This window comes from Colletotrichum fructicola (genome assembly GCF_000319635.2).
Source record: "Colletotrichum fructicola Nara gc5 chromosome Unknown KSG_Nara_v1_contig04, whole genome shotgun sequence".
Classification (NCBI taxonomy): domain Eukaryota; kingdom Fungi; phylum Ascomycota; class Sordariomycetes; order Glomerellales; family Glomerellaceae; genus Colletotrichum; species Colletotrichum fructicola.
This window is the reverse complement of record NW_027094054.1, coordinates 2,660,517-2,674,901: the sequence shown is the minus strand read 5'-3', so window position 1 is coordinate 2,674,901 and position 14,385 is coordinate 2,660,517. Positions and strand designations below refer to the sequence as shown.

The window sequence follows — 14,385 nt, the reverse complement described above, 5'->3', positions numbered from 1 at the left end:
GCCACCAGGTGATTGTATCGACGCGGATACTATTGCCACGGAGCACGAGGGCGGGTGCGTGCTTGTCCCTTCCCTTCGCCTAGACCTCAACTTGAAAGCTTGGTACGATGCCGCAGCATGGCATGCCAGGCTGTGGCGAGCAATCCCGCGGCGTGCAGAGCAGCCAATGAAATGCTCATCCTGTACAAGGAGTGTACTTGAACCTTAAATTCTCGGGGTCTTGTCAGTGACTAGAGACTGCCGTGGTGGTAAGCGCAAGGAGGCATCCAACGTGGGACAAACACCGACCAATGCGGATAGAAGAAGTCAAAGTGATGATTGACGGGGATCGGGGCTTCGAGGTTGAGACGGCCCAAACAAACTCACAAATCGCGCAAATGAAATGCAAGTGGCGGCCAGACATGGAGCGGACATGGAGAGAGCTCGCAGTGCCAAGACTGATTATAGGCCTCGTTTTGATTGCACGTATGCTGACTGGCGAGGCGGCGGTGGTGCTGGTGGTTCGGTGGTGGTTCCCCCCCTGAAGGCCGAACTAAACGGGCGAAGGTTGAACCCAAGTCGAAACCGACCATCCTCGTAGGTCTTGGCACACTTGCACAGCCTCAATCGCAAGTCGAGTCGGCGGCCGCAACAAGGTAAGAGACTCAAAGACCGCGAGACTGGCCAGATTGTCCGTCCTTAGTCCAGAGTCAAACTGGGGATGCAAAGCATCGCGTATGGTGCCCTGTCACTGTGCCGCAGAATACAAGCTGAAGGTGCTTGGTATCTGCAGCCAAGACCGCCCAGGTTGCCGAGCCTGCCCAGTCTTTGCCAGCTTTCCTCTGGCTGGGCGATGAAGCGGCAAATTGAGGTCTGGCTGGTGGTTTGTAGCGAAGCCAAGCAAAGCTGCAGCGTCTGCAGTCTGCAGCGACGCATGGTGCTGGTAGCAGTACGTGTCCCGTCTCTGCGCGGGGAAATGGCGATGGACAGATGATGCGATGGCATGGTTTGTGAGACGGGTTGGCGATGCTTGGGTGGTTCGTGTCTCTCTTGCTGAAGCTTGGCGCGGTTCACTGGAAGGCAGGAGATATCCAGTGCCAATAGCAGGTACCAGTAACAGTGGAGGAAGGGAGATCAACACGACGCCCGACGGAACGCCAGGCGAAAGCGACAGCGACGGAGACATTCAAGTGACGATTCTGACACCGGTTGGCGTACCGTCAGCGTGGGTCGAACTGCCAAGGTCGACTGACCCGCCCATCTGAGTAAAGACGGGCGTTGGCGTTGATGGCGACGGCACGGGCACGTTGGATCCATGTTTTAAGGAACAGACGGGATAACAATCGCTCGGGATCGTGGAGGCTGTGCCGGTGCGTTTAATTGCTGTGTGTGTGTGTGCGATGCGCAGAATCGATATCGATGGGTTGGATGCTCGATGCTCGATAGGCAATCCGACAACGAGAGCCAAATTGCCAAAAGGTAAAAAGGTGGGAAACGCTGCCGGTGCAGCGCAGTGCGGCAAGAAACCCGTTGGGCAGACAAAATGAGGGGGAGCTTCTCCCTCCAGGGAAGGGGTCGGGTTGGTTGGAGGTCGGGTCGCACACTGTACCTGCCGGCACCAGAATTGACGCCGCGGTTTGGCATTCATCAGAGTTGCCAGCCAGATTGAGTAAGGGCACGTACCTGGTGCAAGGTACGAAGGTACAAAGGCAGTGTTTCCTGGAGTGTGAGGTACATCGTCGGACCCCGAGTGCTGCGCACCACCACCACCTCAGTCTCAATCTCGCACTCAACAAGGCTGCCTGTGGTCTTGGCAGAGTCCACCCATCTCACACCGAATGCACGTAAAATAAAGGCGATAAAAACAGCCGGGACATCGGCTTCCTTGCGTGGGCCACAACTGGCGGTATTGCGCAACACTCTCAGGACGAGCCGGTTCAACGGCCTCTGCTGGACCAATTCCAACAGACGACAGTATCGCCATGAGGTAAAGAAGAGGGGGCACAACAGGCGAGAGTCTTTTGGCTTGCGCGTAGCCCTTGGCGCTAAGAGCTTGGCGGTCTTGGCTGCGGCGGAGAGGCCAAGAAGAGAGGAGCGGAAAGCTTCTTTTGTCGCACTTGGCTTGCCAGAAACCGAAAGTCACCTGTCCACAGCAGGCCCAGCTAACCCTGCTTATCGAGGAGGTTGAGTCGAAAAGGGGAGGTGGGGAACGGAAGGGCTGCTCGGTTAAGCACATTGGCAGCCCAAGTGCCCCGTCCATCACTCACTGTGAAGACCGATGACGGGCTGGCTGCAGCTGCATCCCGTTCGCGGTGGTCCCACCACGATTACGTTATTATGGAGTTATGGGGTAGGCGCCTTATGAAGACTAGGTATGCGTTTAACAGATGCTAGCGCCGTGCGCCCGGAGGCCCCGTGTTTTGAGCATTCTCTTGGTGTTCTTGGTGCTTCTTGGGTTTCTTGGGAAGGAAGGCTTGTCACGCTTATCCCTCCCCCTCCTCATCGGCCCCTTCCCTGTCAATCGTGCTGGCACTCCCATGTTGCCCCCCAAGCCTCCTGTCAGTCGTCCTATCTTTCCACTGAGTGTGCCCTGGGCAGAGTGTACTTGGGTACGACTGAAGGATGCTCTAGCAGCAGTGACATCAGCTGTGCGGCAGTACCTGGAGGCATGTACCCGATACCCGTGCCTCTGTTTCTTGGGGGTGGTCCTGTCCAGGGTGGTCACACCCAAGGGCCCCAAAAATACTCGGCTCCAGTGCGCCGTACTTGGCTGGAAACAGCATCTCTCCATCTGAGACGGTCGCAGGCCTCTTTTGAATTTCAGACGACACAATCAGAAATAATCACTGCCAAAAAAGCTTCGACCATGATGGATCCTGCTGCCGATGAACGCGACCAAGAACCGTGGCCGTGGCCATGGCGACTCTACCCTCAACGGTAGCGACACGGAAACATGGGAAACCACAACGGCCGCCGCGCAAATGAAGAAACCATACGCCGCGCTTGCGGTCATCAGCTGATGGCGAGCTATTGACCAACACGAATGGTAAACGGGTGCTCGCAGGATGAAGCAATGCGCGCCAAGGACGAATGCCAAGATCTCGGCGAAGGGAGAAGAGTGAAAAATGGAGATTTGCCAAGACTCCCAAGACAGCCAAAAGTCTTGGCATCGTATGCGCCCGGATGTTGCGGTGTTGGCGAGTGACTTGCGGAGTCAGCGTGCGCCGACTGTGTCGAAACAGAGCTGGCGACTGTGGCAGCAGCCTCATCTACCACCCTCGACGCCATTTCTGCAGCATCAGAGTTAGTATCAGCCGGGCCAGCGTACTGTGCTAATGGTCGGACACTCGGACGCAGCATAAAGCTCCATTGTCTCCCCCCATCTTCCGCGACATCAGCTCGGAAGCCCTCGCCACCACCGTCCAATCACAAGTCAGCTGGTCTCACAGGCCCCTGGTCGCCAAGACTTTGCCAAGACTCGCCAAGGCTCTTGGGAGGGTAGGAAGAGCGGAGAGGAAATGTGATTCATGAATAAAGAGAGAAGCCGTCTGTCCATGCCCCCAGATCAGTCTGATTAATTCCCCTCGAAAGCAATTCTTGGTCTTTTGACCGTCAGCAAAAAACATAAAGCATCGCTGACCGTCTCTTTTTTCCCATTTCCAGTTGCTTGATCGATCCCAAGTATCTTCTCGCCTGTTCTCGGCAATCGGCCCCTCCACCTGCCTTAGCCCAGACTTCGACTCCACTCCCACTTACACAGCATCCTACGCCCACGCACCTTGTTTTCGGTGTCCCAACCAAACGGGTCCCGGCCGAACCTAATCTTCCGGACTTCCTCACCGAGCTAGCTCGGTCAACTCACACATCATGTCCACCAAGCAAGAACACGAGTCCTCGGGGAGCAACTCCCCCAAGAGCAGCACTCCTGCGCCCTCGACAGCCACCAGCAACACTTCTCAGAGCGCCGGCAGCACCAGCGCCGACGACAACCTCATCTGCAAGTGGAACAGCTGCAACCTGAAGTTCGTTACGCCTGAGGCTCTCTACGTAAGTCGCACTCATAACACTCAACATGAGAATCTCATGACTAACAAACTCAACAGGAGCACATCTGCGAGCGCCATGTCGGCCGCAAGAGCACCAACAACCTCAACCTGACCTGCCAATGGAACTCCTGCAGGACAACCACCGTGAAGCGTGACCACATCACCTCTCACATCCGCGTCCACGTCCCGCTCAAGCCTCACAAGTGTGAATTCTGCGGCAAGTCTTTCAAGCGCCCTCAGGACTTGAAGAAGCACGTCAAGGTAAATCAACCTCCAATCTCAGGGGAATCGCACGTCGCTCACACTCCCAGACCCACGCCGATGACTCGGTGCTCGTCGGCCGATCACCTCAGGACCAGGGGATGAACGGCTATCGGGCGCAGCCTGGCAAAGGTATGTACAGCTCAGTTTGCGCATCCAATGTCCTCTCGTTTTCTCCCAACCAGAGGCTAATGTGCCTCCAGCTTCTTCTAGCTACTATGATCATAATGGCCACATGAGGACTAACTCGGCCGCCTTCGCACACCAGGCTGGGCATGCTAGCTACTATGCTCCCCAACCATCTACAAACTATGGACTGTACTTCAACCAACAACCCTTGAACCCCCCCCGAACTGAGTACATCGGCCACCATGGCGGCTACGACAACCGGAAGCGCGCTTTCGACATGGTCGACGACTTCTTTGCACACGCCAAGCGCCGCCAGGTCGACCCTACTTCCTACCAACAAGTAGGCCGATCCCTTCTCCCCCTCCACGGTGCCCTCGGCCTCCACGCCGGTCCCATGCCTGGCTCCGACTACATGGCGGCTCCTCCCCCGCAGCACGTACAGCACCACCAGCACGTCGGTGGCGCTCCCTCTGGTCCTGGCCCTCTGACCCAGCAGTACTACTTGCCGCCTATGCCCAACGCCCGCACCAAGAACGATCTGATCCAGATCGATCAGATCCTGGAGCAAATGCAGAGCACTGTCTACGAAAACGCGAACCAGGCCACCCAAGGAATCCACATCCACGGCCAGAACACGTTCGATCTCCGCAACAGCCCCTCGCCTCCTGGCGGCCACAGAGGCTCCGCCGCCGGCATTCCAGTCTCCAACGGCGGCTACGACGCCGTCTCCGCTGCTCACATGGCGTCGCCGCTCACCGCAATCTCCTCTACTGGAACGCCCGCCGTCACTCCCCCCTCAAGCACCATGTCATACACCTCTGGTCATTCGCCCAGCCCCTCTTCTTCCGGCATGTCTCCTCAATCAAGACACTCCTCGACCGCATCCTCAGTCATGTACCCCAACCTCCCTGCTGTCAGCTCCGTCTTCCCCGGTCAATCCACGACCTCTACTCTCGGACCCAGCTTCGACAGCAACGAGCGCAGACGCTACTCGGGCGGCATGCTCCAGCGTGCCAACCCCTCGTCACCAAGATCTCCCATCATCAGGGAGGACTCCTCCGGCTTCTCCACGCCGAAGGCCGAGTCTGTCGCCTCTTCTATCGGTTCTCCGTCCGCCTCTTCCGACTCCGACATGAGTGAGGGTGCCCGTGACCGCGAGGAGAAGTACGACCAATGGCTCGAGAACATGCGAACCATCGAGGCTCTGCGCGAGTACATCCGCGAGCGTATCGACCGCAAGGACTTTGCCGAGGAGGCTCGCTCCCCGGAGGCCAGCCGTCTCAAGTCTCCTGAGCCTATGGAGGTTGACGCCAAGCCCGCTTCGGCAGCGCCGCTGTACCCTGTCTTGCGCATGCCCAACTGAGATCCGCAACTCAACATGAGCCGGTGCTGAAGAAGCGAGGCCCCAGTCACTACCAAGCTGGGTGCGTGTACCAACAGTTGTCTACAAGCGTGTTTGTGAAAAGTTTTTTTCCAAAAGGAAAGGGCAAAGTGATCGGTTCAACCTTGGTTCGTATTCTATTCTACTGCATTCTCTTTTACATTGCCTACAAAGCGCTTCTGGCAAAATACCTCCCACCTGTCGAAGCCCACACCTCTTTGTTACGTTACATACCCTGGTCGGTCGGAAGTTGAAAGGGGAAGTGGATTGATGCGCAGTCCCCAAAACGCAGATGGATTGTGGTGGTTTATCACCCCAGGTGCCAACTGATGGTCACCGGAAACCCCTCAAAAAACACGTCTTTTGATTTATTTCATCTATCACGTCAACGAAGGGGAGCGAAAGAAGCTTTTTACATTCGGGAGGGCTTTGCGAGCAAAGCAAAAACAACCAACATCTTGGTGCGGAAACACTTTTTTTCAAACGGTCGCGGATTATAACGGACGGATATTGGAACGGGAATGAGATCATGAAAACAAGTCATGTTGCTTCGCCATTATGTAGTCTCCTTGGCTCGATTGAGGGTCGAATGAAAAATGCTTATTGCACCTCTGACATGACGTTCTCACGGTGACTTCATTCCAATTTGCTCTAACGTCGTAATGAGACTGTCTCAACCACATACTTGATTGAGGTTGGCCAACCTCGTGTAGGGTCCTTGGCAGGGTGATGAAGTTACCTATTGTGATGGTTGATCAAGAACATTTCGGTTGGCATCGGCCTTTTCAAGACAGCTAACTCTATCAGCCCTTGCTGTCCTCTACTCGGTTGGCCCTGTCATATCTGATTGTCTCACAAATGTTCCGGGAGACAGCTCGAAGCTCGAAGCTCGTGGTGTCGTAGGCTGGAAGACTAGAGCACTCCCGAGACTCACGACAGGACCGGGCCACCTTCAAAATGTCGTGAACTCATTGTAGGTTTTCGCCGCCTCCGTCATCTCGCCACGATCCTTTTTTTCCCTCTCACCACGGCCAATGGTCTCTTATCACGAGCCTGTACTCATCACGTTGCTGTGCTATAAATGGTGTTTAGCCCGATCTCCCGTCTAAACCGCCGTCGAGGTCCGCAAAGTGCCGGATCCGGGGGTGTGGCGTCATCGGCAACGTCCGCCCAGGACGCCTTCCGTCGGACCGCACCCGTCTGTTCCACGTCCCTTGGGATCTATATTTATAGAAAGAGATGAATTCATCCAAATCAGAGATGAAAATAGCTCATGTGGTCTTTGGAATCAAGCTTCTTTGGCAGACTTGCATGAATGAGTAGCACACCGTTGTCTAGATCTGCTACTATCCTGCTGACCATGTTCAGACGTCGAAGATTAGCACGAAGATCTGGCTTTGGGATGCGTCTGTGGAATGCTCCTAGCAAGCGAGGAGCAGGTCGACCTACTAGAGTCCGATATCAACCAGCAACAAACGACCCCAAACACGCCGAAGCTGGCCTGGACTCCAAGCCATCGTAACACAAACCTCATTCAGCAAACCTCATGACGCTTCTTGGCAGAACACGGGCGCGGTGAGACGTCTATACCCATTGGGTCTTGCATGTCTTTCTCATCCCTTCAAACATTCCAGAGCTGACCTTTCGCCGGCCCGAGGACTCCGACAAGTGACACAAGTGACAAGTCAGCCCTGTGGTCGGCCCTTCTTCCGAGAAATCACTCCCACAAAGGTTTCTTGGAATCTGAGCTCAAGATGACTTCACCCAATGGTCATCCTTCATTAGCATGTCCCCAGATCATGAACTTGAAGTCACAGCTCGCTGACCCAACTGCCAAGCAAACGGTGCGATGGCCACCGCCCACCGGGGCGAGGTTGTAAGCAGCCCTACCCCGAATTTCCTCGTTCGGTCACATCTTCTACGATACGATATGTCAGACGCGAGGAGTGGAAAGTTCCCGATTCGCCTGTCACTTGAGATTCCAGAGGCGGAACGGTCGTAAGGGGTAAGGTAAAGAGGAAAATTTGAAGCGCTAACGACCCGATCCTTTAGGTTTTGCAGGGAGCGAGTTGGAGTCCATACCGGGCGCTGATCGACAGACTCGTTCGTCTGGGCAATGGTATTTTAGTCTTTTCGAGACATAACTTACCACAACGGCTTGCTACTAAGCTGTAAGCTTGCAAGTAGAGGTGCTCACTCTGTCTTACGCTCGGTGTGTGCTGCTCCGTCGAGGGTAAGGTAGGATACTACGCATCCCGAATGATCTATAGTCATGCTTGGCGATGTTGTCATCATTGGCTTGTTGCCTTTGAACGACACAGAGCAACAAGAATCGCTGGTCGAAACCAACTGCGCTGTGTGTTGTTGTGTGTGACCGCGGGGATATATAAACCATCAAAGGGAACCAAACCTCGATGACCTCTTTCTTTCTCATCACACAAGACACAAGCAAAATCCACACAAAACATCCCCTTAAGTCCTAATACATAATCCATATTATCACTCCAAGTCTCCTCCCAGACAAACCAACCACCTCAAAACTACCAAAATGAGATTCTCCATCGCCAACATCACGACCGCCGCCCTGGTCCTCCTCCTCAACGCCGGCCCCACAGCCGCTTCCCCCGCCGACATCGACGTCCGCGACGCCCCGCGCCCCGCCGCGAACCTCTGCTGCTGCGACAGCAGCCGCCCCGGGTACAACTGCAAGGTCCCGGAGGCGCAGGGCGGCGCCGAGGACCCGATCTGCACCCTGCAGCTGTGCCCGCACGACCCCGAGACGCAGAAGCAGTGCTGCTGCTGCTTCCCGAACTCGGAGGTTTTCCCCGTCAAGTGCAGTGCGATCCCGAAGGACGAGGAGTGCAACTGCCCTGCGGTCTACTGCCCCTTCTCATACGGCGAGAAGTACTTGCCTGGATACCCCTGGACCCCGGCTGCTTGAATGGGTTGATCAAAGAGAGGGACAGGGAAAGAGCAGAGAGCGGAGACGGGAGGATATGGGATGAAAATGGATTCTCTCTTTCGTTGTGCTGGATAGCTCTTCGTCTTTCTAAAGATAAATTAATTAAATCCTTGGACATTCTGTCATCACGCTACGTGTGTGCCTTTGATGTTCCTAACAAGCATTCTACCGGGAAATCTGATTCAATCTGTCAATTCCTTATGTCCTAGAACACTTATGTCGTGACCAAATGTTGTCAATTACAAGGACTAGTCCCGCTTCCTCTAAAACCAATCCGAGTTACGCAACTTCTCAAGGTTATCGCTATCGGTTCCCCAGGATTGCTCTTACTAAGTCGCCTCCGAATGGTCCCCAGCACCACCTCGAGATTGGTCCATCTCCTCTGCTCCACCCTGATTGCCGGTAATATCGTGCGAGCCAACACACTTCCCGCGGCAGATGTTCGAGGTGTTCCTGCGCTGACTGCGGTGGAGGCGGAGGCGGAGGTGGCGGCGGAGTGAAGGCCGCGGGTGAAAGGGGACAACCCTCGCAATAAGTGGATATGCCTCTTCAACCATCACGCGCTTGTCTTTAGCGGAGCTCCGCAGGCTCAGCATGAGGACACGAATTAACGCCGCATTCGCGGGGTACGACGGATCGCCAATCGTGTTACCAAAGTCTCAAGTTGCCATATAAGAATGATCTTCCCGAAAGATAACATGTTATCGCTTCTGAGGCAGTCGCAGCACATTCTCTCTTTTCATCACTCAATCTCATACTCACTCTCAACAGCAACAACAACCCTGGCCGATACCCCTGACCAACTCTTCCCCGCCCCCTGTTCAACCCCCCGGAGTTGATAAGCGCAAACATGGGTTCTCTCCCCGCCCCGGTCAAGCCCGAGTACAAGATCTTAGAGAAGCCGAGCCGCAGCGGCCGGAAGCTCCGCATCGTCTGTCTCGGCGGCGGCGCGAGCGCCCTCAACCTTGCGCATGAGGTCAGCATATGCAACACTCTCAATCTCGAGCTTGTGTGCTACGAGAAGAACCCTTCAATCGGCGGAACGTGGTACGAGAACCGCTACCCGGGCTGCGGATGTGACATCCCCTCGGTCAACTACCAGTTCTCCTGGGCGCCTTCGCCTGAGTGGACGCAATTGTGAGTGAAGAGATCAGATTGATCCTAACCAGGGGATCATTTTTGCTGACGAGGTGCACAAAGTTACTCGAGTGCCCCTGAGATTCTTCAGTACTTCAAGGATGTCGCAGAGAAGTATGATTTGAACAAATATATCCACCTCAACCACAGAGTTGTCGGTGCTTTCTGGGACGAGCCCACGCAAAAGTGGAACATTCGCGTCGAGCAGCAGGATGGCACCGTCATTGAAGATACAGCCGACATCTTTGTCAATGCTAGCGGTGTTTTGAAGTAAGTCTTCACAACTTTCTCAAGTTCGATCATAATCTGACCAAATGCTCCCAGCAAGTGGAAATGGCCCGCCATCAAGGGCAGGGAAACCTTCAAGGGAAAGATGCTTCACAGCGCCAACTGGGACAACAGCATCTCCCTCGAGGGAAAGCGCGTCGGCGTCATCGGCTCCGGTTCTTCTGCAGTTCAAATCGTCCCCAACATCCAGCCTAGTAAGTTGCTTTCCCTCCGTAAATAAATCTGTGTGCTAACTGTGCATAGTCGTTGGGAGCCTGAGCTGTTTCATTCGTAGCTCTTCGTGGGTTGTCGGTGGCTTTGGCCAACGGTTTGCCGGAAAGAATGGTAGCAACTTCAAGTGTAAGTGGTTCCTCCGGGCAACTCAAGCCTCACGCAGCTGACTCGCTTGCTTGCAGACAGCGAGGAGCAACATGAGATCCTCCGCAACGACCCCAAGAAGTACCTGGCGTACAGGAAGAAGATCGAGTCAGAACTCAACTCCCGCTTCCGCTTCATCCTCAACGGATCAAAAGAGCAACAAGATGCCAGAGATGTAAGTGAACCAACTTTGCTTATCCACCTGGAATAGCCCCACTCATCATCTTGTCGTACAGTTCGCAGAGAAGGACATGCGCTCCAAGCTTGCGCCCAGACCTGATCTTCAAGACCTCATCATCCCCAAAGACTTCGCCGTCGGCTGCCGCAGGCCGACGCCCGGTAACGGCTACCTCGAGGCCCTCTGCAAAGAGAACGTGAACGTTGTGTCATCAAGTATCCAGGAAATCACACCCAAGGGAATCAAGACGGCAGACGGCACCGAGCACGAGTTCGACATCATCGTCTGCGCCACCGGCTTCGACGTCAGCTGGCGCCCGCATTATCCCACCATCGGCCGTAACGGCGTCAGTCTCAGCGAGTACTGGAAGGAGACGCCAAACACATATCTGTCGTTGACGGTGGCAAACATGCCCAACTACATCAGTAAGCAACCTCGGAATCCTCCCATTGAAGGAATATGCTGGCTAACACTGAACCAAGTCTTCAACGGGCCCTTCGGACCCTACGGCCACGGAAGCTTCCTCCCCATCACCGAGGCAGTGGCCCGCTACGTCATGCAACTGCTGCAGAAAATGTCCGAGGAGGAAATTGCATCCTTCTGCCCCAGGCAGGAGGCGGTCAACGACTTCGTTGAGCACCGCAGGAAATTCCTCCCGCGCACGGCATGGACTTCGCCCTGTCGGTCGTGGTTCAAGCAGGGCACCGTCGATGGCGAGCCGATGATGTGGCCCGGTTCAAGGATTCAGTTCTTTGAGACCATCAACACCCCGCGGTGGGAAGATTACGAGCTCAAGTACACCACGACGAATCGGTTCGGGTACTGGGGCAACGGGTTCGCGGTTCGTGAGCAGGATGGTAGGGACTTGAGCTGGTATCTGGGCCTGCTGGATGGTGTGGACGAGCAGCCTGCGCTACCCGATGAGGATTTTGAGGAATTTTTCATGAACAGATAGATTTTTAATGTTCTAGACTGTAATGTATCTTTGGTTTTCGGAGTTAGATATCAACTGAATTTTATGAAACGACTCACTCCTTTGAGGAAAACATCACCTGACTACGCTATGATGAAGGAACAGAAATGGAAGTCAGTGCACAGGTCTTTTCTCACTACCTCGGCTTGGGAATTAGTCCTGAGCAGTTTTAAAACGCCAAGGCCAGTTCTTGGTATATGATTGATGTCTCAAGGTGACAGGACTTTTGCGCGAGGGAGTCCTCTTATCACCGAGCACATCGGACCGAACCGGCCAACTTAAGTCTTGACCGAACCTTGATGCCGTACCTCCAGCTAGGATCCTTGCCGACCCCTCCTCAACAGCAGAATCTCAACAGTCCTGGCTTCATGACATTCTTCCTACCGATAACATTCTTCCAATCGCGTGTCTCATTTCTTAATCTCTTGGGTTCTTTTTATCGTCATTTCAAAATGAGTTCTTTCAAGTCGAAGCGAGGACAGTACAAAGCAGTCCGGCGGGGTGAGTCACGAGTGTCGTCATCTACCAACGACGAAGAGCGCCAAATTCCGGATGATCCGCCCCCGATCAAGACGGTAGAAGACGAGCTTGAGGCCCTGAGGAGAAAGGTGCGACGATTGAGAACCAGCGTGGCGCTTTTGGTCGCTACTCTAGCCATGACTCTTATCTTCTTCCTGCTCTACGTTCAGCTTGCAACAGGGTCTGCACGATACGTGCTGCTAGGGCAATATGGGCTCTGATGTGGTTTGGGAGTTTTCGATTCGATGGTAAGACTCTTCTAGTGAAGTTTTACTCGTATTTATTAGGAACTGAGGTGTGATGAGAACAGGTCGCAACCTTGAATCAATGTCACACTGACAAAGAATGATACCAGCCAGATGAGGGTTATTAGATGCGCAGTCAAAGGTCAGATCAAAATATGTAATGTAAAGTTTAGACGGAGAAGGATGAAGCCATAAAGACTGCGTCATCATTTATGATCAAGGAGTTACGCATGGGTTGTTTCTCATGACAGTCTGTTGTAGTGGTCTCACTGATTTGATATGCCAAAAAGACACAACCCCTCAGGAGCTTTTAACGTGCCAAATTATTCCTGACCGCAGTACTGACTGCGTTATTACATGCTATGTCTATTGTGTTGAAGCAAGCCCTTGGCCATTTGTAGTCTGTGGTAGTCATGTTTGTGTGTGCCAGGATCATCATGGGCTTCCATCCTTTAGATGACACCCTTCATCAACTTCAAATTTCCTCTCTCATCCCACTTCTTTACCTCAAAATTCAAGTTATTTAGAAATACTCGCTGGTCATCCAGGCTCAGTCGAATCATAGTCTGCTGAAGATTCCACAAACTGTAGGATCAAAGCTTGATGTCGTGTTATCGCCGCGCAAGCTCTGAAAGTAATTAGCATGTCTTACAACTCAAAATGGCTGACGCAAGTACGGGCAAGTTAAGGCCGGAGGAAGCTTTGGAGCTTGTTTGTCCGTTTCTGATCATGAATTTGGCCGTATCATAAAACGATTTCCCGAAAGAGTTTTGCTATCCGGGCGGATACTTCTGGCTAACCGGGAGGGTAGTCGATATATAAAGATAGGGATAGTCGATGAAAACGATAATGATACCGACGACAACGACGACGACGACGACGACGACGACGACGACGACGATAACGACGATAATAACAACGACGATAATAACAACGACGATAATAACAACGACGATAATAACAACGACGATAATAACAACGACGATAATAACAACGACGATAATAACAACGACGATAATAACAACGACGATAATAACAACGACGATGATGATAACCTAGGATGGAGAGAGGGATAGAAATAGCGACAATAATAGTAAAAGTTAATTAAGATAAAACAAAGTATTAGACAGTTAGTTATCCGCCTGGTTAGCTCGAAGTACCCGCCCGAATAGCAAGACTCTCCTAAAAAGTCGAAGGAAGGAAAACAGACGAGGTTGGCCTCTCATCATCAGGCATCTTTATGAATAAAATAGAGTCTTGGATAAGAGGAAAAGAACCACTATTACAGCTAAATTCTACTCCAGAAGAATATACGAGGGCAAGTCTGGCCAAAGAGGACCAGTAGCAACTCAGGAGGCAAAATTGGAAGCCAGAAACTTCAGCAAAGGCCGATGTGCCTATGTCACACACAGGCATACGCTCTCATACGTCATCCCAGCCAATCGTGTGCCAAAGAAGGCCACTGTCAGCAGAAGAACAGCAAGCATTACGGTCTCTTTTCCCACCGCGTGGAAATAACTGCCAATGACCTGCAGACTAGCAGGCCTACAACTGGACATATTGATGTTTTAGATTAGTTTCGCCAACTCGTTTAGAGAGGCGGACGTGAGAGGGAAGAGCGGGAGCAAAGGGACACTCGATAGCCGTTAGGACATGACCCGGGCTTACAGATTCCTTTTGCCGTGTCAGTGATGTTATCGGTGGCACCAACTTGGCTTCGGGCTGGGCCGATTTGGGGGCGCTTAGCTCGTGTGGCAAAGTTCATCCTTGCAGGTACAACAGAGCTTGATCCAGGGCCGGCGTTTGATGCCGACACGGACCGGATGAACCCTCGCCAGCAACTATCCACCCATGAAACACCAAGACGAATGGAGAATATGAAGAAACGTTAGAAGGGAAGAAGGAATCTTTTCAATTTGAACTCTTGAAG

The 14,385-nt window shown here is 53.3% G+C and overlaps 5 protein-coding genes across 5 annotated transcripts; all 5 read left to right on the top strand.

Moving 5' to 3' along the window:
• Positions 1-3,846: 3,846 nt before the first annotated feature.
• On the top strand, positions 3,847-5,778 carry pacC (pH-response transcription factor pacC/RIM101; the record flags this gene model as incomplete). Its single annotated transcript, XM_032034253.1, has 4 exons — positions 3,847-4,026; positions 4,083-4,286; positions 4,337-4,418; positions 4,490-5,778. 4 exons carry the CDS (start codon positions 3,847-3,849, stop codon positions 5,776-5,778), a joined length of 1,755 nt encoding a protein of 584 aa, XP_031886585.1.
• Positions 5,779-8,344: 2,566 nt separating this feature from the next.
• CGGC5_v007564 (uncharacterized protein) lies at positions 8,345-8,737 on the top strand (the record flags this gene model as incomplete). Its single annotated transcript, XM_032034252.1, has 1 exon — positions 8,345-8,737. One exon carries the CDS (start codon positions 8,345-8,347, stop codon positions 8,735-8,737), a length of 393 nt encoding a protein of 130 aa, XP_031886584.1.
• An 871-nt stretch (positions 8,738-9,608) lies between these two features.
• On the top strand, positions 9,609-11,673 carry moxY-11 (FAD-binding monooxygenase moxY; the record flags this gene model as incomplete). Its single annotated transcript, XM_032034251.1, has 7 exons — positions 9,609-9,895; positions 9,959-10,165; positions 10,220-10,377; positions 10,427-10,522; positions 10,579-10,715; positions 10,777-11,143; positions 11,201-11,673. The coding sequence occupies 7 exons, from the start codon at positions 9,609-9,611 to the stop codon at positions 11,671-11,673; spliced, it is 1,725 nt and encodes a 574-aa protein (XP_031886587.1).
• Positions 11,674-12,143: 470 nt separating this feature from the next.
• CGGC5_v007562 (uncharacterized protein) lies at positions 12,144-12,549 on the top strand (the record flags this gene model as incomplete). Its single annotated transcript, XM_066151871.1, has 4 exons — positions 12,144-12,299; positions 12,381-12,391; positions 12,445-12,458; positions 12,521-12,549. The coding sequence occupies 4 exons, from the start codon at positions 12,144-12,146 to the stop codon at positions 12,547-12,549; spliced, it is 210 nt and encodes a 69-aa protein (XP_066008793.1).
• A 566-nt stretch (positions 12,550-13,115) lies between these two features.
• CGGC5_v007561 (uncharacterized protein) lies at positions 13,116-13,531 on the top strand (the record flags this gene model as incomplete). Its single annotated transcript, XM_066151870.1, has 2 exons — positions 13,116-13,128; positions 13,284-13,531. 2 exons carry the CDS (start codon positions 13,116-13,118, stop codon positions 13,529-13,531), a joined length of 261 nt encoding a protein of 86 aa, XP_066008790.1.
• Between the last annotated feature and the right edge of the window lie 854 nt (positions 13,532-14,385).